We start from the raw sequence: 25,595 nt of genomic DNA, 5'->3' as shown, positions 1-25,595 counted from the left end.
AATAACACACCCAGGATATTGTGAAGTTGAAAACACACAGGATTTACGGGTTTGGTCAGAAAGCCTGATGTAATATTGGAGGAAGTTGCTTAATTTATTTCCATCACGCAATTATTTGATTGTAAATCTGGTCCAATAACAAAGTTGGTGGACAAAGACAAAGAATTAATATGATACGTTAATGAACAAAGACAAAGAAAAATAAAGAATTAATATGATCCGTTAATGAACAAAGACAAAGAAAAATAGTAAGTGGGAAAGGTAGTTAGCGTTTCTCTTAAATAAATTTGTTGAGCCAAAGTAAATAAATTGTGTTTTTCGAAAATGTATTTTTTTCCTCATTTCTTCATATGGTATCAGATACAGGTAGACTGGAATGCAAGGAAGAAAATAAAATATGGAGTAGGAAAGTAGTGAAATTTGCTTCATTCGACCCAAAAGATAAACTATAAAGATCTGGCTTCAGAATCTCAGATTGAAAAAAAAAAAAGGCATATACAAATCTAGCTGTAATGGTTGAAATTATAAATCTCAACAGTCGAGTGCTTATATTTTAACAAGATACCGACCTCGAAATGAGGCAAAAAAAGCACCCAAATGCCGTACGTTGTGGGCAATGTTTGATAATGAACACCAAGGCTCTCAGTACTTGGCTTGGAATTTGGAATTGAGCATTTTCATTCTTCCCGGTGGTTCGTTCTGCAACTCCCACCTTATAATTATGTCTTACCCTAATTTCATGACAACGTTAGAAAGAAGCAATCAAATCCTTATTCAATTAGCATCATGAAGAAACTTTACAAAAGTTTGTTGTATCTGGTACAAATTCTCCTCCCACATATCATGACAGAATTGATATGTCCTGGTATGCATATGACAGACCAAAAAAATACAAAACCTGAGAGCACTCTTACATCCTAAGAAAGCAGCAATACTACTAGTTTGAAAACAACCAAGTTCATATGTACTACATATACAATAATTGCTACCCTCTCCCCTGTCCTCTTTGCGGGCCACCAGAAAACTTCAGCAACAAAGCAGGAGAGTCACAGCCTTAAATGGATTCAAGAAATTCCTTCCCAGGTTTTCTACAAGGTCGATAGTACTAAAGCAATCGGAAATTATTCAGAAATTTCTGCAGCATTTTACGACCCCATTGTACGTCATTGTCTAAGACATTATCGTTGATTGGCTCTGAGTCAGACTGGTCTGCCCATTTAGCAGGGTGATGCATTTGGTTGAGTTGATCGTCCTCAGACTTCTCTTCGTTATCGTTGATCATGGCATTTGTTTCTTCTTGAGGTGGGTCATTGTGCAAGACACTACCGTTGGCTGACTCTGAGTTGGAATGTTCTGCATTTTTAGCAGGGCTTTGCTCAAGTTCATCGTCGAAACTCTGTACTTTATCCTTGATGATAGCAGTTGTTTCTGCTTGAGGTGGGTCACTGTATGGCTCTTGCTTCAAGCCTAGCTGAATCTATTGGTTTGAGTACATGAAAAGTAACAGAAAAGAGGACATCAACAATAGCATTAACAAGGACGAACAGCTATATCAAAATCTGCTGTTGAGAACAATACATAACCTTAGGCATAACACTAATCACAAACGATATGCAATAGTATTGGTGAATGATTATACGTACAACATCATCCGCATGATTTAGCAATAGGGTTCCTGTATATTGAATATTTGACTATGGAAATGCTCAAGGATTACCAGCAGAAAACAAATAAATGAAATGCTTGATAGAGCAATCAGTGTCACATTTTGACAGCGGATAGTTCAGTTTTAATCACACAGCACAAATTTGATTTGCACTAGGAGAAAACTTGCTTGTGGTTTCTATTGCTTAAACTGCTGTAGCATACAAATTTTATTACAACAATATAGTGTGAAGATGTTCAACTTGTTGACAGCTGATTGTAAGGAACAAAACGTTTCTAATCTTTTAGTTGGATTGATGAAATCAAATAGATACCTTGCCATACATCATCTTCTTGAACTTTTCTCCATACAAACATCGATTCCAAAAACATACAAGATGGAACCAAAAACTATTTGAAAGTAAAGAATCTCCTATAGTCCTGGACAACTCGAGGTTTACGGAAATGGAATGGAGTGTTATTTCAGGCTGAGGTAAAAGTAGTAGAAGACAAAGAGAAAGAAAAAGAACTTGCACTCTCATCAAGCAGTTACCTCTGGCATCTTAAGATCCTTGGCTTCGAAGGCTCCAACTGAGCCATCATCAAAAGACATCTGTTTCTCAACTTTCTCTTTCTTTGCTTCTTCAGTTGGAATAGCTGGTGAAGCAGTCAAGCCAGGTACCAGAACATGACCTTCTTCATAGTTGATTAGGCTTCCCTCAATGTGAGTGCTTGAAAGGTTCCTTTCTGTTGCAGCTCTGCCATTATTGCCAAAAATGTTGTCTGCCACCAACAACTCCTTATTGGAGATGGCTGCATACTCCTCACTTGGAAAAATAACTCTCTCTTCGTCAACCACTTTAGTTCTTGCAGCAATTTGTTCCTCGCATGGTTCCATATATGACTTTGGCCATTTTGGGGTAACATTCTCTGCAACAGTAGTTTTGGGTTCCTCTTGTGAAGGAGAAACTTTATCAGCAACAATTTGTTCCTTCCATGGTTCCACCAATGGTTTCTCTGCTAGATCAGTGCTACTATCAGCAATGGTTGGTTCCTTGGTGATATTCAAAGCCAGTTCTTCTGGAAGAGTCAGGTTCTCAGCTACAATCGACATATCTGAGTTAACATTAGAACCAACACTTTGATTAGCTTGATTTTCCTCTATTATTTTCTGAAGTTCAGCATCTGCCCAATCTTCACAAACAGTGATTGTGTTCTTGGTTTCCCAGGTCTGGAAAATTCGATCTGGGCCAGGCTGCCACAAGATATTCCCTGTGATTTCTTTGAGTATGAACTTGAACTGGACCGATTTCCCAACTGGTATATCCTGATTAAACACAAACATATCAAAATCCAAACCCGGTCTTCACTTAACAAAAAAAAATTCACTTCTTGGTAGATTTTTACTCACCAGCTCAACGGTCCACACATTCCCATCTGACCAGTTCATCGGTATTGCGCTTGAAGGGTCCCACAAACCGAACATAGGATCATCCCCTACTATGAGGAACTGCTGCCCAAACGAGCACTCTTTCTGCAACTGGAATTTGACATGAATAGTTTTTGTATGATCTGCACAACATGGAATACTTTCAGTGAGACAAAAATGCAGAATTTTTTTATTATCAAAAAAAAAAAAGAAAAAAAGAAAAAAGACAAAGGACTTACGTGTTTCTTGGATTTGATCATCTGTCACCTCCAATTCAGTCTGCATAGAGAATGCTCAAAAATCAGATTGACTATTTCAGTACAAGTAGTACTCAGATTAATACATTGTCTTCTTGGATAATGATTAAAATCCGAATGAAAGAAAAAAAGCAAATTTTGTAAATCATCTTTTTCCTGCATCTTCCCATTACATTGCATGATTCTATCTCTATGAAACAAAGCTTCCAGAACAAGATGAACACGCGTATAAAGGTTCTCTTATACGTTTCTTGATCTTGAAAACATACATAAATAAACGAAAAGAAGAAACAAACAAAAACTAGTGGTGAAAAGTTCAAACTCAGTGTCGTGCAAAAGTAACAAGATTGACATCTCATATGATTGCCTAAGCTTCAATCCTTCACAAAAGCGCCCATTAAAAATATATTCAAGAATCAAACAGAACAAAAAGAAGAAGAAAAGTTGAGAATCTAGCAGTACCCTCTTCAGCCCCAATCCAAAGCAAGATTCCAAAACTTTCTCCGCAACAGAAAAAGAAAAGGGTGATGATAAAAGCAGAGAAAAAATATACGATATTCTAGAAACAGAAACAGAGAAAACAAAAGGCAAAACTTTTTCAAAAATCAAGAAATGAAATCATGAAGGTGCAGACAGATGAAGAAGGTGACCTGGGTTTTTGATGAGAGACAAATGACTGGCTTGACTGGCTTGACAGGCTTGCTCTGTTGCAGAAAACACACCAAATTCAAGAACCGAAAATCCACACTTCGCTTAGGCCTAAGAAAACAAGCTTCAAGCCTGTGAACAAAGGCATTCTTCTCTCTGTCCCAGTGCTTGTCCACGACCACCCTCGAACTCGGGCTCACCAGGGTCTTCATAACTCGGTCACTGAAACAAGTCGAATTGTAATCAAAGTTGGTTGCTTTCGATTTCCAGAGAGAGAGAGAAAGAGAGGAGGTAAAGAGAGAAGTTTTTGTTTGCTTGTATGGGTCTCTATCACTTTTTCTCTTGGCTAATTTCGTTGAGTGAAGGGTCGACGTTTAGTGTTGTTGTATATATAGTGGTGGGGCCCTTTATGGGGATAAAGATTTCGGATCCGATTCCACGTGGCTTTGGGACACGTCATCACTATTTGGGGTTGAGTTGAATCTGACTTTTACCCCAACGTGAGAATCTCAACCAACCATTTTTCAGGTTTTACAGTTCATCATAGGGACATGATTCAAAGCAAAGCATGGAGAGAAAGATAATGTGAAGATGTGGTCTTCAACATCATATACTCCGTAATCACTGCTTGTTTCAATCTCACAATCTCAGCCCTTAATCCGTTTTAGTGTTAATAATAACCACTAAAACTGGCAAATGTTGCGTTTTCTGCTTTAATTGCTTAAAACTAGTAGTAATATACACGATGTATGTAGCTTGCTTAAAACTAGTAATAATTTGCGTGATGTACGTAGTATTACTTATCAGGCACAAATATTGTTTTTCAATTATATCATTCTTATTCATAGATTTGTTTTATAACTTTATCTTAAAGGTTTATTAGTCTCTTTACAAGAGATTTCGTGCCTGCGAGAGGTTTTTTTATTTAAAATTTAAAATTAATTTTAAAATTAAAAAAAAATAATAAATAGTTGTGTTGACCATATTTAAACAACTTTGAGTTCGTAATGTCTATTTTAAATTTTGTTCATTGGGTGAATAGTCTCTTTAAGAATATACTATTAGAAGAAAAAAAAAGGTTCTAGGGTTATATTTCTTTTCTTTTCTCTTTCTCAAATATAATAAAGATACAAAATGAGATTTAAAACGGGAATTTGTAAACAAAAAGAAAAGTTACACATTAATTTATAATTATATATATTTCAGATAATGAAGAAAACTTCCAAAGCTCATCCCTGTATCACCTCATGGCCAATGGGTTAAAAAGGTCTTTACATGATCAAACCTACAATCAGTCTGAAATTTATTTTGATGGTTGGAGTAAAGGCTGGACGGTGATGGTGTCACGTGGCACTTCTGTTCTGATGGTCATTTATTGCTCATTTAGTATATTTACACTTTACATTGATTACAAAAAAATAAAAAAATAAAAAAATAAAAACTGGGCCTTGGTTTGCACCTGGGTTACCGTGTATCAAAGACCCGAGAAAATGAAAATAGCAGTTTATCGATCTGGTTCTTGGGTTGGGTAAATATTTAAATTTGGGTCGGCTTTTAGACATTGTGACTTGTGCACTCTGCGCTTCAAGTTGAGGTAACTTTCTTACCCCAGTCAATGGAGAAAGTATTTTCTTATGGTTATGGATGGCTACAAGCGAAAGCTTCATGTGCAGTGAGTTTCATTTCATGCATCTTATCTTTAGTATCAAGATTCAAAAGGGTCAACTTCTCTTTCTTGGGCCACAAGTTTATACTCAACGCAATTGACCAAAGCAGCCTTCTGGCCCTAGTATTCAAAGCCCATATAGCCCAATAGCAGACTTCATGAGAAAAACATATAGGCCTAAATCAATTATGAGCTTGTCTAGATTCAGCGTGCATTATAAATGGCCGGTTGACCAGTACTATTTAGTCGGTCGATTGACCACTTACAATGCACACTGAATCCACACAATAATACCACTTACAGTGCACACTGAATCCACACGATAATATGAGCATGAGAGGATTTCTAAATCAACACATGCCCCCAACAATTCCAAAATTCTGAGTACTTTCATCTTATATCCAAACAAACAAGGTTGAGGTTTTAAATTACTAGAACACAGCCAAGAATTGTCCTTTCTCAACCTTAGACCACTGCAACTAAAACTAATGCACCTTATTGAAAGTGTGGACCTGCATAAGTTAATCAATACCCACGGGCACCCTTCTATCTATTAAGCTTCAAACACAGCATACCATACTGCAGATTCTGGTCAATTGGTCTTTGGTTTCACACTTGGAAGACAAAATATATTTGGTCCATTACGCCATAGAGGCATCTTTCCCCCTACATTTATTATAAAATGTTGCACGCTATATAGTATATACAATATGAATTTTGCTAAGATTGATCGTGCATGCGTGGATTGATTCTAGTCGTTGATGCTTTATGAGTACCATAAACGTCAGCGTGCACGACTCACCTTAACAGGGCTCCTACAAGAATAATAATTTTGTTTTTGGTCCGAAGAAGATTGATGATTGATGGCTACGCAAGTAAACTAGTGAGCCAATAAGATAGAGTTTTGACTTCACCAAACTCTGCTGCATATAAGACACTCATAAAGTCCAATCTCCCTTCTCCATTGATCAAAAAGAAAAAAGAACGCCCCAATTTGCCACTAAAATACGGACCAACTTGCATTGCTAAGCCAAAAGGCAAAGAGTCTTTATTTAAGAATCCCTCCAAAAAACAGACATGCCCATACCTCTTAAACCTATATAGCTTCTTTCTCCCAATCCAATTATCTTCTCAGAAGAGTCAGAACCAGCAATGGCATATCTCCCAATTTTCTTCCATCTGTTTGTCCTACATTTGTTCATAATCACCTTGCTGCATTCACCATTTCCCACTTTTGCAGCTGCATGCACCTTTTCCAATGGAACTGAGACTGATAGGCTTGCCTTGCTCGCCATCAAAGCTCAAGTAATCAAGGACCCCCATGGCATTTTTAGCTCATGGAACGATTCACTCCATTGCTGCAACTGGACAGGTGTGTCACTTGTGGTCACCTTCATCAACGAGTGACCTCACTGAACTTGAGCTCCTATCAGTTGGTAGGCTCACTCTCTCCTCACATAGGAAACCTCACCTTCCTTTCAGGCCTTAACCTTGAACTCAACCACTTCCACAATGTGATCCCACAAGAAATTGGCCATCTTTTCAGGCTCAAATACCTCAACTTGTCCAACAATTCGTTTCCGGCGAAATCCCATCTAATCTCTCTGCTTGTTCTAGCCTCATCTGGCTTCGTTTAGGCTTCAACAAGTTGATTGGAAAAATCCCATTTCAGCTGGGGTCATTGCAGAAGCTTCACTATAACAACCTCAGTGGACTACTTCCAAGCTCTATAGGCAACCTTTCCTCTGTAAAATCTCTGTCTCTGGCAGTTAACAGTTTGGAAGGAAAAATACCAGACTCATTGGGCCGCTTGAAGAATTTAGAATTTCTTGGACTTGGCCTTAATCAACTTTCTGGTATGGTTCCTCCCTCAATTTACAATCTTTCTCTCTTGCAAAGTTTAGTTTGCCATACAATCAACTAGAGGGGAGTTTGCCATCAGACTTGGGCTTCACTCTTCCTAATTTGCTAGTGTTGAATTTACAATCTATTCACTGGACCCCTGCCAACATCATTGTCCAATGCCTCAAACCTTCTTGAATTTGATACCAATGGAAGCGATTTCACTGGAAAAATTACAGTTGATTTTGGAGGCTTAACTAGTCTGTGGTGGCTGGTTCTTGCTTCCAATTCCCTAGGCACAGGAGAAGCTGATGACTTGAGTTTCTTTAACTCTTTAAGCAGATGCAGGAACCTGCAAATTCTTGATCTAAGTGATAACCAATTTGGAGGTGTCTTGCCTAATTCCATATCCAACTTCTCAAACCAACTTGTGTCATTGAGACTGGGAAGAAATCAATTATCTGGAAGCATCCCTAGTGGTATCGAGAATAACTTTGTTAACTTGACTGAATTAACAATGGAGAAAAATAACTTCAGTGGTAGTATTCCTGCTATTATTGGTAACCTTTGGATGCTAAGGAGATTAGATTTATCTGAAAATGAGTTTTCTGGCCAGATTCCATCATCACTAGCCAACATAACTCAACTATATGCTCTTTATCTTCAAAAGAACCGCTTGACGGGGACTATTCCTTTGAGTTTTGGAATTCTTTCATACTTGCAAGAGCTAGACCTTTCTCAGAATCATCTCAATGGAACCATACCCAAACAACTTATGAGTCAGTCTTCCCTAACCATTTCCCTTAACCTTGCTCATAATCAATTGACTGGTTCCCTGCCCTCAGAAGTTGGAGCCTTCAAAAAATTTAGGAAACTTGGATCATTCTGAGAATAAGTTGTCAGGAGAACTTCCTAGTAGCCTTGGTAGCTGTGTGTCCTTAGAACACCTTCACTTGGATTGAAGGAACCATTCCTCCATCTTTTAGTTCCTTGAGAGGACTTCAAGACTTGGATCTTTCACACTACTACTTATCTGGCCAAATTCCAGTTTTTTTCAGCACTTTTCCCTTGTGAACTTAAATCTTTCTTTCAACCACTTTGAGGGTGGGGTGCCAACTGGAGGGGTTTTCAAAAATACATCTGCAATTTCAGTGGCAGGAAATCAAAAGCTTTGCGGAGGCATACCTGAATTAGAATTCCCAGCTTGCATTGCCAGTAAGCCAAAGAAAAGAAAGATATCTCAAGGACTCAAATTAATGATCTTATTGCTTTCTGGACTTCTGGGACTCGTTTTGGTCATGCCTCTTCTAGTTATCTGGCGGTTAAGGAAGATGAAGGCGAAACCTTCTACAGATGCTTCACCAACTAAGGAATTTCATTTGAAGGTATCTTATGAAACTCTCCTTCAAGCTACTGGTGGATTTTCCTCTGCCAATTTAATTGGTACTGGTAGCTTTGGTTCTGTCTACATAGGAATTCTTGGTCCAAATGACACTGCTGTTGCAGTAAAGGTACTCTACCTACATCAAGAAGGAGCCCTAAAAAGCTTCGTAGCTGAATGTGAAGCCCTGAGAAACATTTGGCACCGGAATCTTGTTAAAATCTTGACTGATTGCTCAAGTCTTGATTTTCAAGGTAATGACTTCAAATCTCTTATCTATGAGCATATGCCCAATGGAAGTCTGGAGAGTTGGCTACATCCAATTTCAGAAGCAGGGGATGTAGATGGTGATTTGAGGATACTAAGTCTTCTCCAAAGATTAAACATTGCCATTGATGTGGCGTCTGCTCTAGATTATCTTCATCATCATTGCCAAGATCCAATTGTTCATTGATATCTGAAGCCTAGCAACATCCTACTTGACAATGATCTGATTGCTCATGTGGGTGATTTTGGATTAGCAAGGTTCGTTCCAGAAGCTACAACTAGATGCAATCTAAATCAAAGCAGCTCAGTAGGATTGAAGGGAACAGTTGGGTATGCTGCACCAGGTAGTTTATAACTCTTATCTGTTTCTGTTGTTTCAGTTCTATTTAACTGTTGTTGCACGCTTGCATTCTATAATAAATTTTGAAAAATATTAACTGGGAACTGTCATGAAAACCAAAACCAAAACCAATTAATCATCAGGTCTCATAGCTGGGTAAATTTTCTGAAAAATATTGACTGTGCAACTGAACTAAGCACACGAGAGGACCCAATGTAATAATCAAAGCTACAATGTTGTAGAGTATGGCATGGGAAGCACGATTACAACGTATGGGGATGTATACAGCTTTGGGATACTTTTGTGGGAGATGTTCACAGGAAAGAAGCCCACTGACGACATGTTTAAAGACGGAATGCAACTCCATAATTTTGTTAGCAATGCATTGCCTGAACAAATATCAGAAATTTTAGATCCATTGTTTGTTGAAGGAGGGAGAGGAGAAGATGAGGAATTAACTTATGAAGAGAAATGTATTGTGGGGCAGGGAAAAGATGACCTGAATCAGGACTGCCTGGTTGCAATACTCAAAATTGGAGTTGCTTGTTCAGTGGAATCACCTAGAGGGAGAATGGATATTAGCCATGTTGTCAAGGTATTGAAGCAAGTCAGAGACACTCTTATTGGATCTGCATTGAACTAAGGCCAATGCAGCAGGTTAACTATGTCCTGAACAAATTATTGAATTTCTCAATTCTTTGTAATGTGAATCAGAATGTCTTTTATTTCCCAAATGAAATGAACAGAGCATTTAGTTGTAGTTGACTAAAGCAGAGAATAAGAAGAGCATAAACAGAATGTAGAATTATTCCCTTATTCTGCTATATAGAATACTGAATTCAGGACTTACTTGATGTCACATACACACATGATACTTAAAAACATCCTTATTAATAATCTCTTGCATATAGATGAGGCTATATGTTGAGATATGACAAGAAGCTTGAACTATCTAATGTATTGCTAGCTTCATCTTAAACTGAGATATGAGTCTCTAATTGTCTTCATTTTGTTAACAACGACATCCATACGCATCCGCTCTCCTTGAGATATTGCAGAGCATGAGAGTCCTATTTGCATCACTGAAACCAAGCACTCCTCCAATCTTCTTGCTTGAACTGGGCCGTGATCTCGATATCTTGTAATTGGCCTTTCTTGTATGTCATCGGCGCCATATCTGTCATCATCAGCCTCTGCATCATCTCTTTCAAGGAGCAATGAAGGGTCAGCTACGTCAATGGCATGGTCAGGCAACCCCTTGGCAGTGAATTGTTGAATGCTTAGATTATCTCTAAACATGTCATCGGTAGGCCTTTTTCCTGTGAACATTTCTAGCAACAATATTCCGTAGCTATAAATATCTCCTAGTATCGAAACTTGGCCTCCCATGCCATACTCTGCCATTCAATATAAACATTAGGGTGTCAGAGTGAAATGATCTTTTGAATTTAGAAAGAAACAATGCGAATGATAGAAACTCACACCTGGAGGTATGTAGCCTATGGAACCCTTTAGTCCAGTTGATATGCTTTGACTTTCAGAAGGATTATTTGATGCTTCAAGAAGGAACCTTGCTAAACCAAAGTCACCAACATGGGCTACCATATCTTCATCAAGAAGGACATTGCTTGGCTTTAGATCACAATGAGCGATGGACGTTTCACAATGATGGTGGAGATAATCTAATGCAGAAGCAACATCAATTGCAATGGTGAGTCTTTGGATGAGGCTCAATCTCTTACATTGAGATTGCACATCATCTCTTGGATGCAGCCATGAGTCTAGACTTCCATTTGCCATGTACTTGAAAACTAGACTTCTGAAGTCATTACCTTGATTATCAATGCTTGAGCATGCAGTTATGATTTTGAGAAGATTACGGTGCCTTATACTTCTTAAAGCATTGCATTCATCAAGGAAGCTCTTGAAAGATCCTGGTTGTTGAAGGTTGAATACCTTAATGGCAACTGTTGTTCCATCACTAGGGACTACTCCTTTGTAAACTGAACCAAAGCTTCCCAAACCAATCAGATTGTCCACAGAGAACCCGTTAGTTGAATGAACGAGTTCTGAATAAGAGACACCTAATTTCCAATCCTTATATGATTGTAAAATCCCAGGTCTACCTCTTGACTTTTTCACCATTGAACGAGCAGCAATGAAGCATGACAAAGTAATTATGAGTGCAAGTCCACAAGTTACTGGGATGATTACTTTTCGGGTAAGTAGTCCTCGAGATGAATGAGCTTTTTGGCTGGAGCATGCTGGTAGAAGTAATTCTGGGATGCCACCACATAGCTTATCATTTCCGAGGATCGAGACTTCAGTGGCATTTGAAAAGATCCCTTCTTTAGGCAGTTCACCTTCAAAATCATTATGTGAAAGATTGAGATGCTTAAGAAATTTAAAGTTGCCGAGAAACCCAGGAATCTGCCCAGATAAGTTATTGTAAGAGAAATCTATTTCTTCCAAGCCTCTTAAATTTTCCAGAGATTGAGGAATTGTTCCTTCAAATTCATTACCTTCCAAATGTAGGTTCTCCAATAGAATGCAACTGCCAATTGTTTTGGGTATTTCACCCGATAACTTGTTTCTTGACACATCTAGCTGTACGAGATTTATCAAAACACCCATTTCTGATGGTAGAGCACCAGTCAAAGAATTGTTAGACATTTTCAAATAGATTGCAACGAATGAAAGCCCAACAAGCTCTTTGGGTATGGTGCCCGTTAGACTGTTATTAGAAAGGTCAAGTATTTGCAGCCTTTTGCAGTTCCCAAGACTCGGTGGTATGCTTCCCTCAAATCCGTTGTCGTCCATAAAGAGCTTTGTCATTGAAGTCAAGTTACCTAGGAATGATGGGACTGGCCCAGAAAATTTGTTACCATTCAGAAACAGCTCTTGTAAGTTGTGAAGTTTGGCAATTCCATCAGGGACACTACCACTCAATTTGTTGAATCCTGCTCCTAGAAAGATCAAGTTTACAAGATTTCCAATGCCATTGGGGATGCTTCCATGTATCAAATTGTGTCCCAGAACAATATATTGTAGTTGGGTAGAAAGATTGGATACGGATCCTGGCAATTCTCCTCCAAAATTATTACTTGCAAGATCCAACATCTCCAGACTAGTACAATTAGCCAAGAAGCTAATAAAGTTGAGGTCGTTAGCCTTCCCACTTCCCAGTCTGTTTTGTTCAAGGTTTAGCCAAAGTAAGCTTTGCAACCTTCCCAGATTTTCAGCAGGGAGTGGCCCGTATAGACCATTTCCTGAAAAATCAAGACCAATAAGTCTTGAAGCATTTGACAACGATGCAGGAATTGTTCCAGTGAAGTTGTTGCCACCACAGTAAAATTGCTCTAGATTAGGAAGAGTAATGCCGAGATTTGGCGGTAGCTCTCCATGCAGCTGGTTGTTAGAAACAGTAAAACCGCTTAGGGAAGACATATTATAAATTGAAGAAGGGACCATACCAGACAGATTATTCAACCCAAGTGAGAGTTCTGTCAAGCCTGTTAGACGCCTGAGCTCATTGGGTATGCTTCCTTGAAAATTGTTGTTAGAAAGATAAAGACTATTCAAAGATGAAAGGTTTCCTATCCATTCTGGGATGCTTCCAGTTAGGTTGTTAAGACTAAGCAATAGATGAGTTAAACTCAACAATGAACTGAGTTGGCTAGGAATGGATCCAATGAGCTGATTCGAACGAAGATTGAGGAAACGTAGTTGAGTACAGTGAGATATATTAGCTGGAATTTTCCCACCAAATGAATTGGCAGATAGGTTGAGATGTTGCAAGCTATGTAGCCGACCTGTTTCTTGAGGAATTTCCCCAGTGAAGTTGTTGGCATTCAGGTTGATTCCGGTAAGATGAGTAAGATTTCCAATAGAAGGTGGTAAGGAGCCTGCCAACTGTTGATCTTCAAGATTCAAAATCATGACTCTCTTGGTGGAAGGGTTGCATGTCACGCCCACCCAACTGCATAAATCGGTGGAATCATTCCACGAGCTCATGACATGGAGAGGATCTTTAGTTATTCTTTTCTTCAACTCTAGCAGTGCCAGACGATCCGATTCGTTATTTGCAGAAGTACTTTTGGGTAGTGCTGCAGATTCTAGACGTGTGCTCATGCATAAAAGAATGAACACATGAAGGAATTTAAGCAAAATATGCCTACCATGAGTATGTGAATGCTCCATATCCTGTTCTCATGAGAGCAATACGGAAGCAAATCAGAAAACCAAGTTTGATTTGATTTAAACGACTGTAGTAGAACAAAGAAGAAATTATCCTACGAAAAAGAAGCTTCGCTACTGTGTTAGAAAACTTTAAGGGGATGAGTGAAAAAATTCAAGCAATTCTGAAGGTGCATACAGGAGAAGTGTTGAAAAATAATGCCCATTTGTGTTACAAGGATGGTCCTAGAGTTGTGGACAACAATATCAAGGCTATGTCGGATAGACAATGATAATTGAAGATGGAAGAACTCTCTAGCAAGAACACTAATGTTGCTAGACTATGGCGGTGGAGCATGATGGCTAAACAGTAGCCACAAAAATAATAGGATTAATCGTTTTATTAGTTCCTGAATTTAGACTCGATTTGTATTTGAGTACCTTAATTTCCAAAATGGTTTTCGTGGTCCTTTAACTTTAGTTTCGTTAGGACAAATAGTCCTGCCGTCAATTTTGTTAAATTTTCTGTTAAATGCAAGGGCAAAATGGTATTTTTGTATCAAAACTGATTAAAATATAAATAAAAAATTAAAAAAACTCTCTCTCTCTCTCTCTCCTTCTATCCCAATTTCTACTCCCCCCAAATTTGAAAATTTTTTTTTGTTGGTTTTTGATTTGATTTGATTTGATTGTTATTTTAAAGATATAATTTGCAATTCATTTTTTTTGTTTTAATATAAAAATACGATTTTGTCCCTGTATTTAACAGAAAAAGTTAACAAAATTGACTGCAGGACCATTTGTCTAAACGAAACTAAAGTTAAAGGACCACGGGAACCATTTCAAAAATTGAGGTACTCAAATACAAATCGGGTCAAAATTCAGAGACTAATAAAATGATTAACCCAAAATAATATTGTACAATATAAAAGTTTCTAGTAAAAGCCACAACAAAAGGGACTAGAAAAAGAAGGCCAAGTCGGTGGACTTGGTGATGTCGGCAAAGAATGCCTATAAATAGGCATGCAATGCAATATGGGAAGGTGGAGTGGAGTGAACCTATAAACTCCCAAACTAAATGACGAGTGAACTAGCCAACTCCCAAACCAAGGGAGCCAAGAGCTACCCGAACGAAGCTATGTTGAGGAGGCAATAAGCTCACAAAGCTAAGAGAGAAAGAGGGCCAATAAGCCTATATAAGCAAGGAAGGAGGCCAATAAGCCTAAACACTAAACACTAAACATCTTCTAGTTGAAGAAGGCCAATTAGCCTAACTCTATGTACACCAAGCTATGTACTATTCTCCTCAAATATAATAAAATCATTTTGTTTCAACTATGGTCCTAATAATGTCCTAAACTCCTTCATCACATTACCAACAATGGTATCATAGCAACACCACTCATAATCACCTTACAATCCAACAAGGTGTATCAGAGCATCAAAACACTCACACACACCTCCTAAATTCCAACAAGAAGAATAAGATGAAAAGATTCATTATGTCAGTACGTTGAAAATTTTTTGGTGGAGGGATAAAAAGGTTCAAAAATATACATACAAAAGAAATCTTATCAAAGATTCAAATAAATAAAGTCTCACCACGTATACGTAAGTGTTAGAAAAGAATTTTGGTGGAGGGATAAAAGAAAAAATCAAACAATTATGGGAGTGTCGGTGCGGAAGCGTCAAGACCCCTATAAAATACAAATAAACTAACACATAGAGATATATACAATATTTAAGCTCTCACAGACCCAAATTCCATATACACCCAGAAATACTCTCTTACCAAATGAGCTAGATTCTTGCTCACACAAGTATACCAAAAGAGATCTAATGCAAATGTGTGAAGTAACTCATGAACAGAAAAAACAGCCATAACAGAAGAAGAAAAACTTACAAAATCTTTTTGTTGCTCACAAAGTTGCTAGCAGATCCAATACACGAAGAACAAATCAGAAGAAAGGAACCAGCCAGCCACAATCCTTTTGGGTAGCCAGCTGACGCTATCTTTTGTCCAAGAAGTATATAATAAGGAAAAGTGGTATGTTAAGGAAGATACACATGTTCTGCTGAAATAAGCTTTCGTGGAAGGGCCTGGTTTGGTAGGGCCCCCAATCAACTTGGTTTTTTTTAAAATAAAACCCCAATCAACTTGTTGAGGTTCGGGAATTTCCATTCAGTGCAATATGACAATGTTGACGACGACAATGTTGACGACCTGAGTCACCTTGTTTAGGTTAGTGGACTTCCAGTCTTCGTTCTCTAGAGAGAAGTTAATTTACATGTAATTAAGGCAGGCTTAGTATTGCTGTGATTTAAAAAAAGAATATTTTTGCTGTGTTATGAAATAAATAGTTGTGAAGTGGTAAAATGTTTGATAATTTTTTTTTATAGAAATAGTATGATAGTGTATAATGACAATAAAGAGCATCATGATAATTTTTTTTTAAAAAAAGGCTAAAATTATCATCTGTATATATAAAGTAAAAGATAGAGAATGATAAAACATTTAAAATACCAGAAAATATTCTTGATTAATGCAAACATTAAGAATTGAAATTATTAAATAAATGAGGATAATATGGTAAATTCACACGTTTTCATATTTAAAAAAATTAAAATTAAAAGAAAAATTAGATAATAGATCATTTTTTTATGGAACACAACTATCCATTATCTTTTTTAATTCTAAAATAAGTTTAAATTTTTTTTAAAAAAAAGCCTGCGAAAGTGCGTGTGCGGAGAGGCTAATGAAAAATGTATATCATAAACAGAATGTAAAATTATTCTCTTATAGAATATGTGCATTTTTGGTCACCACATTAACCAGAGATGTATGCTCACCACCACCTTTAAAGGGTGACATTTGTCCCATTGCTAATCTTGATTAATTTTTATGAGAGAATTTTTAAAAATAAATTAAAAGGGGCCCACAACCTTCTCTCCCTTTTTTTTTTCTCTTTTCTTTCTTTCAGCCTCCCCTGACCCTTCCTCTTCCTCATTTTGTATCTCTCCCTCTCTTACACTCTTTACAAAAATATAAATGATTATTTACTCTCAAGAAGAGATTGGAAAGCACTCAAGTTAAAACAACTCAACACTACTTTTTTTTTTTTCATTTCCAGAAACCACCATAGGCGGCGACCTTCACCCATTTCAAAAAATAGAAAACCAGCGAGTTTAGATGATTTATTTGAATAGGATTCATTCACGCCTTCATCAACATTGAAGTTTAAAGAAGAAAAAAAGGTATAAATCTAGTGCCGAAAATGCTTGATAACAAAACCATTGTTGTTCTCACAAATAACAAAGCCTCCATAAATAACTAGTTTTGGGATGAATGTTCCCACAAATAACCAGTTTTATTAGTTGAACTTCCAAAAGCGTTGTCTCTAATCAAAAGCCTAACGCAAATAATTTGTTTAATTACTTCAATCTTATACTTCCCAAATCAACAGGGAGGCAAGGATTTGAGAGATGCATGCAGATTTGAGAAAGCCCATAAATCATTCATAACAAAACCACAAAAAAACCCATATGATGAATAGAGTCACAAGGAAGTAAGTAAATGAAACAGATTTCTTCAATAAATTTGACGAGCATATTGGTGAGGGAGAGGAGAGAGAAGAGAAGAGAGAGAAATGTCGGGGATCGGGAAGAAGATTTTTAATCATTTATCTGTCAAGTAGCAGCTGATGAACACTTGGATTAATGGCTAGAATGGGTATCACAAGCAGGGAGCCTATGTTTTTGGGCATCAACCACCTAATATTATGGATAGTTCTATGGTACCAGAAACGGGGGCTATCACTGCTATTGATGTTGATTCTGCTGTTGAAGTCTCTAATCTAGCAGAGAAGATGGACATTTCTGAAGGCCAAATCCAGACTCCAAGTGAGGAGTTAGCAGGTAATACCTTCAACAACTCTGGAGGTATGACTGTTATATCTTAGGGTTAGCCCTGAGGGTTTCTTTATCTTATTTCTCTTGCTGTTACGAATATTTTATATGCTGGAATGTTAGAGGTGCTTGCGCCAAATTTAAAGCAACTATGTTGGATTTAATTACCACTCACCGCATGGATATTCTTTTTCTGTGTGAGCTTCGGATTAGCGGAAATAAAGCACTATTAGTTGTAAAGTAATGAGCACATAAATATTACATTTATTATCCTTAAATTTATATTAATTATTAGTGCTTTAGTTAATTTTATTTAAGTTTTTTTGGTCCTATTTTTAGGTGGAGCACCCAAGCAAATAACAAATGCAAATGGGATGGAAGCGAGAATGAAGAAATTGAATTCACATGTTTGTTGGTGTCGTCCACTCCAAAGAAGCTCCAATTCAGTGCCGATTAAACAAATAGATGAATGAATAAGTGGTAATGGCATTGAAAATGAGAGAGGGACCGTCGGGGTTGGCAGCCAAAGGATGAATCATTGTTAGTGGCCAGTCAACTTAAAATAAAATAATCCTTTACTTCCTTAAAGGTACTGCACTCAACCAAAAGAAATTAAATTGAATAACAAAAGCAATGGAAGTGGTGTTGCATCAATTGATGATAAGAAGAAATAAAAATGAAGAGGTGGGCTGGCGGCGCTAGTTGGTGAAACTTTGTTTATTCAATGCAAGTTGGAGTTATTGCAAAAGGAGCAATTCCAATTCTATATTAATAGAGATCTTTGTTGCAGCTTCAAGGACACACCGGGAGACCTCCACAACTTGTCTTGAGCTTTCTCTCATTCCTCCATCCTTATAGTTTTAATTTCTGTTTTAGCTTTTATGGGGAACTAACTCCCTAACTGAGGCTGGAGAGAAGCTTTCAATATAAGTGTGTAATTTATTTAGTTTGATCCGAATTTAAGTTTAATGTAAATGATTTTTTATTTTAGTTGTTCAAATAAAATTGTAGTTTTTCATTTTATTTAATTGATGAGTGTTTTCAATCTATTCATAGGTTCAATCAAGTTTTTTTTTTATAGTTCGGTAAAAACATTCATGCTTTTAAGTGAGGAGTGAACTATTAGAATAAGTAAATATTATTTTTTGATAGTTTGTCACCACATGGTACAAGTTATGCTTAAAATATTTCTCAAGGAATTTAAAAAGAGTATTAAATATTTGAACAATTACTTTTAGGAATCATATTTTATGAATCAAATTAATATGAATTGCATGTTTATGTTGAAAGTGGAACCCAATGCCTTAGTGTTTTAATCAATTAATTTTTCTTTAAATCAAATATTGCATAAATCTACTTCTTAATCACAATTGTTCTTTTTCAGTTCTGTTATTTTCTTTACACCGCTCTCTGTAGATACGACACTTGGACTTCCAAACTACACTGCTATATGACACCTCCCCTTAGGTTTTGCAAGCGGTTAACATAGGGTGCCCCACGAATGGTTTCTTTGGAGGGCTATGGGTATTATGGAATGATGCTAAAGTATGTGTGGATGTCATTGGAACAACTGATCAAACTATCACAATATGTGTCTCTTGGCCTGGACAAAGTTCTTGGCTTTTCATAGCTGTGTATGCGAATCCTTGTGCAAAAAAGAGGGAACTGTGGGAGTATCTTCATTTTGGCTAGCTGCCACCAAATGCCTTGGCTACTTGCTGGTGATTTCAATGAAATGCTGCATATTGATGATAAATTAAGGGGAGTCCCTCATAATAGATTAAAAGGGTTTAAGAACTGGTTTGATGGTAATGATATGGTAGATTTGGGGTTCTATGGCCCTAAATTTATATGGACTCTAACAAAAGGGTCTTTGAAAGAATCGATAGTGCTGTTTGTAATCTACAGTGGAGAAGATTGTTTGCTGAGGTCCACGTCCAGCACTTACCTAGAACCAAGTCTGATCATAACCCAATTAAGATTTGCCTGCAATCCTACTTCACTTCATCTCCAGCTCACAGACCTTTAGATTTGAGGCCATGTGGTTAAAGCACGAGGGATTTAAAGAGTTTATTGCTCAATAATGGACTCAATTATCTGGTTCGGTTTTGGTGAAAATCTCTTGGTCTAATCAGTGGAACACCAATGTTTTTGGCCATTTAAAGAAGGAAAGCTAGGATCCTCTCTCGAATTGATGGAATTCAGAGAGCCCTTTGCTTGGAACCTAATAGATTTTTGAACCAGTTTGAGGTTGCTCTAGTGGAGGAGTTCAACACCTTGCTTGATCAAGAAGCTATTTGTCGGCACCAAAAGTCTAGGATCAAATGGCTTCAAGCAGGGGATAGAAATACTAAGTTCTTCCACTTGTCTACTATTATTAGGAGAAGAAGGAACAAAATTGAAAGATTGAAAAACGAGCACGGTGAGTGGGTTGAAGAGGCTAGTGCAATTAAAGATTTAGTTGTAAGGTACTTTTCTACACTATTCTCTCAGGGTGTGTTTGGTATGCCTCACTAGATTGGACTATGCTAAATAAGCCTTGAAACCCATGTTTGGTAAAATGGGGGACTAAGTTAAATGGGATTGTGGAGTCCAACAGTTAAAAAACCTCCTCACTCGCTCTCCTTATACAGAGAGGCTGAAATGCAGTTCGCAAAATAGCGAGCGTGCTATTTTGACGCGCAAGTCCGACTAATCCAATCGCAAGACCAAATCCATATCCAAGCTTCAAGAATCAATTTCTTCTTCTTCTTCACCTAGAATTATCACCACCATAAATCCAGTCACACCAACCAACCACCACCAATTCAAACTCAACCACTTGAATCAACCACCACCAAATCAAACCCAGTGGAACCACAACCCAATTGAACCTTTCGAAAAATTACTAACCATTGACCATGGCTCAGTGAAACCAAATGGAGATTTGTGACTTCGAAGAAGATGAGGATCTGTGACTTCAAAGGGAACAAGAGACCTTGGCTGCCAATCACAAGTTTAATCATGGCCTCGATGTTTTTGAAGAAACTCCCGCCTTCCTTAGAGCCATTTTAGATGTTGATGCTCAAGGTCCTGCCAGACCTCCCCTTGTCATATTTAATTGTTTTTGTTTTGGGGCGTTTACCCCCTCTGTAACAACAACAACAACAAAAAAGGAAGGGGGGCAGGGGGAAGAAGGGGGAAGAATAGAGAGAAAATGAGAGGGAAGCAGAGAAAGGTTTGGGAGGGGAATATTAAAAAAAGAAAAAAAGAAAAGGGATACCAGTGTTGTATCAATATTGGAGAAAAAAAGAGAGAGAACCAAAGAGAGATCGGGAGGGAGAAAGAAAAGAGAACAAAGAAACAGGGCTAGGAAGGAAGAAGAAAAGAGAAGGAGAGAAAAGGAAGAAGGAAAGAAAAAATAGATAAAAGATAAAAGATAAAGATAGTTTGTCTTTAAAAAATATTTAATTTTTTTTTATATAATAAATTATACATATCTCATTGGTTTCATTGTAGTATTTATTTAGTTTTAGGTCAAAATCCCAAATTAATTTTAAATATTTAAATAATTTTTTTAGTCCAACACAGTACCAAACATAGGTTTTCACTATTTTTACAATCCAGCTTCTTAGTCCGACGCATCACCAAACGTAGGCCAGTACTTAATCCAGCTTAGGCCAATCCGAGCTAATCCAAGACAGTCCTAGGATTTAGTCCAGTCCATGACAGTCCGCCGTACCAAACGACCCCTCAATCTCTAGTGATGCCAACTAATTGTGATATCCCTAATTTTTTTCCTAGCATTGATTCCATGGATCTTAACCACTTGAATAAAAGCATTGATATAATGGATGTGAAAGAAAGTCTATTTAGCATTGGAAGCCTCAAAGCTCTGGGAGTTGACGGTTTTCCTGCTCCTTTCTATCAGAATCACTGGAGTATTTGTGATAATGAAATTGTAGATCTGATCCGTAAAGCTATGGAAGATTGTACTGTACCTACGAGGCTTAATGATACTCTGATTATGCTGATTCCTAAAGTGGACAACCCTCAATCTATGATGCAATTTAGACCAATTAGTCTGTGTTGCACCTTGTACAAAGTTATTTCCAAAATCATTGTTGCTCGTTTGAGGCCACTGATATGTCTAAGCTTATCAGCCCTAACCAGGTTAGTTTTATGCCCGGAAGACATATAACTGATAACATTCTTATTGCCCAAGAGCTCATGCACAAGTTTCAAACCTCTAAGGGGAAAAAAGGATTCATGGCCTGGAAGATTAATTTGTCCAAAGCGTATGATAGGCTGAATTGGAATTTTATCAAGTATGTGATTACTAAAGTGGGTCTGCCTCCCAATCTTATTCACCTAATCATGGCTTGTATCTCTACTGAAATACCAAGTTTGTGTCATTGGCGAGCTTATTGATGTTTTCAAACCTAGCAACAATATCAGGCAAGGAGACTCTCTCTCTCTCCTTATTTGTTTGTCCTGTGCATTGAGAAACTATCTCATATTATTTTTGATGCTGTTATGAGGAAAAAATGGAATCCGGTTAAATCTTCTCAGTCTGGGGTGTCTATATCGCATTTGTTCTTTGCTGATGATTTTATTTTATTTCCTGAAGCTAGTTCTAAGCAAGCTAGAATCATGAAGAGTTGTTTGGACTCTTTTTTCCAAATGTCTGGAGAGACGGTAAATTTTGAAAAGTCTGCTATCTATTGCTCCCCTAACATCGATAATGCTATTGCCAAAGCAATTAGCTGCATATGCGGGTCTCCTCTCATGGATAATTTGGGGAATTATTTAGGGATGCCCCTTTTACATGCTAGAGTGACTAGAAACACCCACAGCAGGTTGGTGGATAAAGTTCAAAAGAGATTAGCGTCCTGGAAATGCAAGCTTCTATCTCTTGCTGGTAGAGCTACCATGATTCAAGCTGTCATAGCTGCAATCCCTATTTATGCTATGTAAACTGCTAAGCTTCCTGCAAGCACTCGTCAGGACTTAGATCGTGTGAATAGGAATTTTTTCTGGGGAGGAAGTGAGAAAAAAAAAAGGTTCATCTTTGTATATGGGACTTGGCATGTATACCCAAAAGAAAAGGTGGTTTGGGTTTTAAAAGGACTTTTGATATGAACCAAGCTTTACTGGCTAAAACTAGGTGGAGATTTGTTAGTTTAAGGGAGAAGAGGTTAAGAGAATGGTTGGTAGTGTTTAGGACAATAGCTTAACTTGGAAAGGAAAACTTTTGAAAGCGTAACAAAGTAGTTTTATTTTAGGCTAAAAGTCACTTTTGATCCTTGTAGTTTCGTTCTTCAACCATTTTTGACCCTGTAGTTCCAATTTCGTCAATTTCTGTAGTTTCGTATTTGTAGCAATTTAAGGACAAGTTAGTATTCCTATCAATTTCTTTGATAGTGCAAGGGGCAATTTCGTCAATCCAAAATCCTTGAGCATAAAAGCTGTCACATCCCGGGATCGGCTACGCCGTAGCACGATATTGTCCGCTTTAGGCCCCCCTCTCTGGCCCTCACGGTTTTGTTTCTGGGAGCTCACTAGCAACTTCCCAGTGGGTCACCCATCCTGGGATTGCTCTAGCCCCCAACTCGCTTAACTTCAGAGTTCCTACTACTCCGAAGCCAGTGAGCTCCCAAAAGGCCTCGTGCTAGATGGATGTGGGTGTGCACATATAAGGCACATCACCCCCTCTCCGTTGGTTGATGTGGGATCTTACAATCAAATTGTCACATCCCGGGATCGGCTCCGCCGTAGCACGATATTGTCCGTTTTGGGCCGCTCTGATACCAAATTGTCACATCCCGGGATCGGCTCCGCCGTAGCACGATATTGTCCGCTTTGGGCCCCCCTCACTGCCCGCACGGTTTTGTTTCTGGGAGCTCACGAGCAACTTCCCAGTGGGCCACCCATTCTGAGATTGCTCTGGCCCCCAACTCGCTTAACTTCGGAGTTCCTACGACTCCGAAGACAGTGAGCTCCCAAAAGGCCTCGTGCTAGATGGATGCGGGTGTGCACATATAAGGCACATCACCCCCTCTCCGTTGGTCGATGTGGGATCTTACAATCCACCCCCCTCAAGGGCCCGACGTCCTCGTTGGCACACTCGCACCACACGGCAGAGTGGCTCTGATACCAAATTGTCACATCTCGGGATCGGCTCCGCCGTAGCACGATATTGTCCGCTTTAGGCCCCCCTCTCTGGCCCTCACGGTTTTGTTTCTGGGAGCTCACGAGCAACTTCCCAGTGGGTCACCCATCCTGGGATTGCTCTAGCCCCCAACTCGCTTAACTTCGGAGTTCCTACTACTCCGAAGCCAGTGAGCTCCCAAAAGGCCTCGTGCTAGATGGATGTGGGTGTGCACATATAAGGCACATCACCCCCTCTCCGTTGGTTGATGTGGGATCTTACAAAAGCTCATTTGAAACTCCCTTAATTTCATATTAGGGCTTGAAATTGGTCATTTGGGTTTAGGGTTCTTCAAAAATTGGGATTAGTGGTTGAATTTCGAGCCCTAATATGAAATGGGGAGAATTTCAGACAAGCTTTTACGTTCAAGGATTTTCGGTTGACGAAATTGCCCCTTACATCTTTAAAGAAATTGACAAGAATACTAACATGTCCTTGAATTGCTACAAATACAAAACTACAACGGCAAAATTGACGGAATTGAAACTAAATGGTCAAAAGTGGTTGAAGTACCAAACTATAGGGACCAAAAGTAACTTTTGGCCTTTATTTTATTAATTGAAATAGGAAAGGTACAAGGCTTTAATACTAGAGTTGGCTAATAGAGAGAGTTGGACAGTTGTAGTTTTTTAGCTTTTCTTGCTTGAATACATAAGTGGGCTGCTAGCTTATATATAGGGATGCTAAGTCAGCAACTTTGCTTTGGACAAGTCGGTTGCACAGTAACTGACTTTTCCAAAGTCATTTTCAGCGCACAAATTGTCTTCTAATTCTAGATATCTCTAGTTATAATACATTATATAATTAGTAGGATGTTTCTAGTAACTTTAACTTGTCAATTTATCTTAATTTTTCTAGATTATTCTATATTATTCAAGACACAAGTGTGCATTAACTTTAACAAAATTGCATTGCAAAGACCAAGGATTATGGGCCAAAATTTTTGAGGGGAAGTATTTGAAAGGCAAATCCATCTTGGATAGTTCTTTGAAAGAAAAGAAGGGTTGTTCGTCTACGTGGAGAGGGATCTTGCATGGTGTCGAACTCCTTAAACAAGGGCTGGTGTGGAGAGTTGGTATGCTGTAAAGTTTTGGAAAGATCACTGGATTACTGATCGTCCTCTAATGCAACATGGGAGAACTCTGTACTCCGACACATTGGATTGTAATGTGGCTAGCTTTGTCAGAAATGGTTGGTGGGATATACGGAAGCTTCGTACAATACTCCGTGAGGATCTTGTTCAACAAGTTATATATTCTCTCGTGGGCTTCAATTGTAATTTACAGGACTCACAAATTTGGAAACCTGCTGCTGATGGGATTTTCACTGTTAAGTCGGCCTATGAACTTTTATTTGCTGAGATTGGTTGGGTTGACTCATACTGGGACAATCTTTGGAAATTGAAGATCCCTCCTGAACTGAAAATCTTTGCTTGGTTGATTTATCAAGGAAAAGTCCCGTCTAATAATCAGCCAGTGAAAAGACACCTAACTCTGGATCCCTCTTGTATGATTTGTGGTTGGCTCTCCGAATCCATCCTTCATATTCTTAGAGATTGCTATAGAACTAAAGACGTTTGGAAGGCTGTTTTGCCATCCTTACAAGGAACCCCAATTTTTCCAGACTGAGATTAAACTCTGGCTATAGCTAATAACTTACTCTCTAAAAGATATTTGGAGGGGTGGGCTTCCTTTGAGCGTGGTGTTTGTCTATACTTACTGGTATATTTGGAAATGGCGGAATAATTATGTTTTTAATGATGAGGATGAATTTCCTTTTAGACCTCAGCTCAGAAACTTATTTTGACTGCTGCCAAAGAATGGTTCGCACAGGCTTATATTTCCACCTC

The 25,595-nt window shown here is 38.2% G+C and overlaps 2 protein-coding genes and 2 pseudogenes across 2 annotated transcripts; 2 read left to right on the top strand and 2 right to left on the bottom strand.

The window, feature by feature from the left end:
- On the bottom strand, window positions 752–4,327 carry LOC18775163. Its single transcript, XM_020567186.1, has 5 exons — window positions 3,981–4,327; window positions 3,313–3,352; window positions 3,056–3,216; window positions 2,198–2,971; window positions 752–1,477 (listed from the first exon to the last, which is right to left on the bottom strand). The coding sequence occupies exons 1-5, from the start codon at window positions 4,188–4,190 to the stop codon at window positions 1,106–1,108; spliced, it is 1,557 nt and encodes a 518-aa protein (XP_020422775.1). The 5' UTR covers window positions 4,191–4,327; the 3' UTR covers window positions 752–1,105.
- LOC109949746 lies at window positions 6,552–7,684 on the top strand (annotated as a pseudogene).
- LOC18771952 lies at window positions 7,860–10,143 on the top strand (annotated as a pseudogene).
- LOC18773712 (probable LRR receptor-like serine/threonine-protein kinase At3g47570) lies at window positions 10,264–15,676 on the bottom strand. The gene is made up of 3 exons (XM_020567105.1): window positions 15,554–15,676; window positions 10,959–13,677; window positions 10,264–10,871 (listed from the first exon to the last, which is right to left on the bottom strand). The coding sequence occupies exons 2-3, from the start codon at window positions 13,672–13,674 to the stop codon at window positions 10,444–10,446; spliced, it is 3,144 nt and encodes a 1,047-aa protein (XP_020422694.1). The 5' UTR covers window positions 13,675–13,677; window positions 15,554–15,676; the 3' UTR covers window positions 10,264–10,443.

The sequence above is a fragment of the Prunus persica genome, chromosome G6 (genome assembly GCF_000346465.2).
Source record: "Prunus persica cultivar Lovell chromosome G6, Prunus_persica_NCBIv2, whole genome shotgun sequence".
NCBI classification, from domain to species: Eukaryota; Viridiplantae; Streptophyta; class Magnoliopsida; order Rosales; family Rosaceae; genus Prunus; species Prunus persica.
This window is presented reverse-complemented; position numbering and strand designations above follow the sequence as displayed.

Bases quoted from the DNA above. Each gene is read 5' to 3' on its own strand.
- LOC18775163 (XM_020567186.1), bottom strand. From the start codon at position 4,190: ATGAAGACCCTGGTGAGCCCGAGTTCGAGGGTGGTCGTGGACAAGCAC. The intron at 3,217-3,312 runs GTAAGTCCTTTG...CATGTTGTGCAG, and splicing joins TGATCAAATCCAAGAAACAC to ATCATACAAAAACTATTCAT. The intron at 2,972-3,055 runs GTGAGTAAAAAT...GTGTTTAATCAG, and splicing joins ATGTGTGGACCGTTGAGCTG to GATATACCAGTTGGGAAATC.
- LOC18773712 (XM_020567105.1), bottom strand. From the start codon at position 13,674: ATGGAGCATTCACATACTCATGGTAGGCATATTTTGCTTAAATTCCTT. The intron at 10,872-10,958 runs GTGTGAGTTTCT...ATTGAATGGCAG, and splicing joins CATAGGCTACATACCTCCAG to AGTATGGCATGGGAGGCCAA.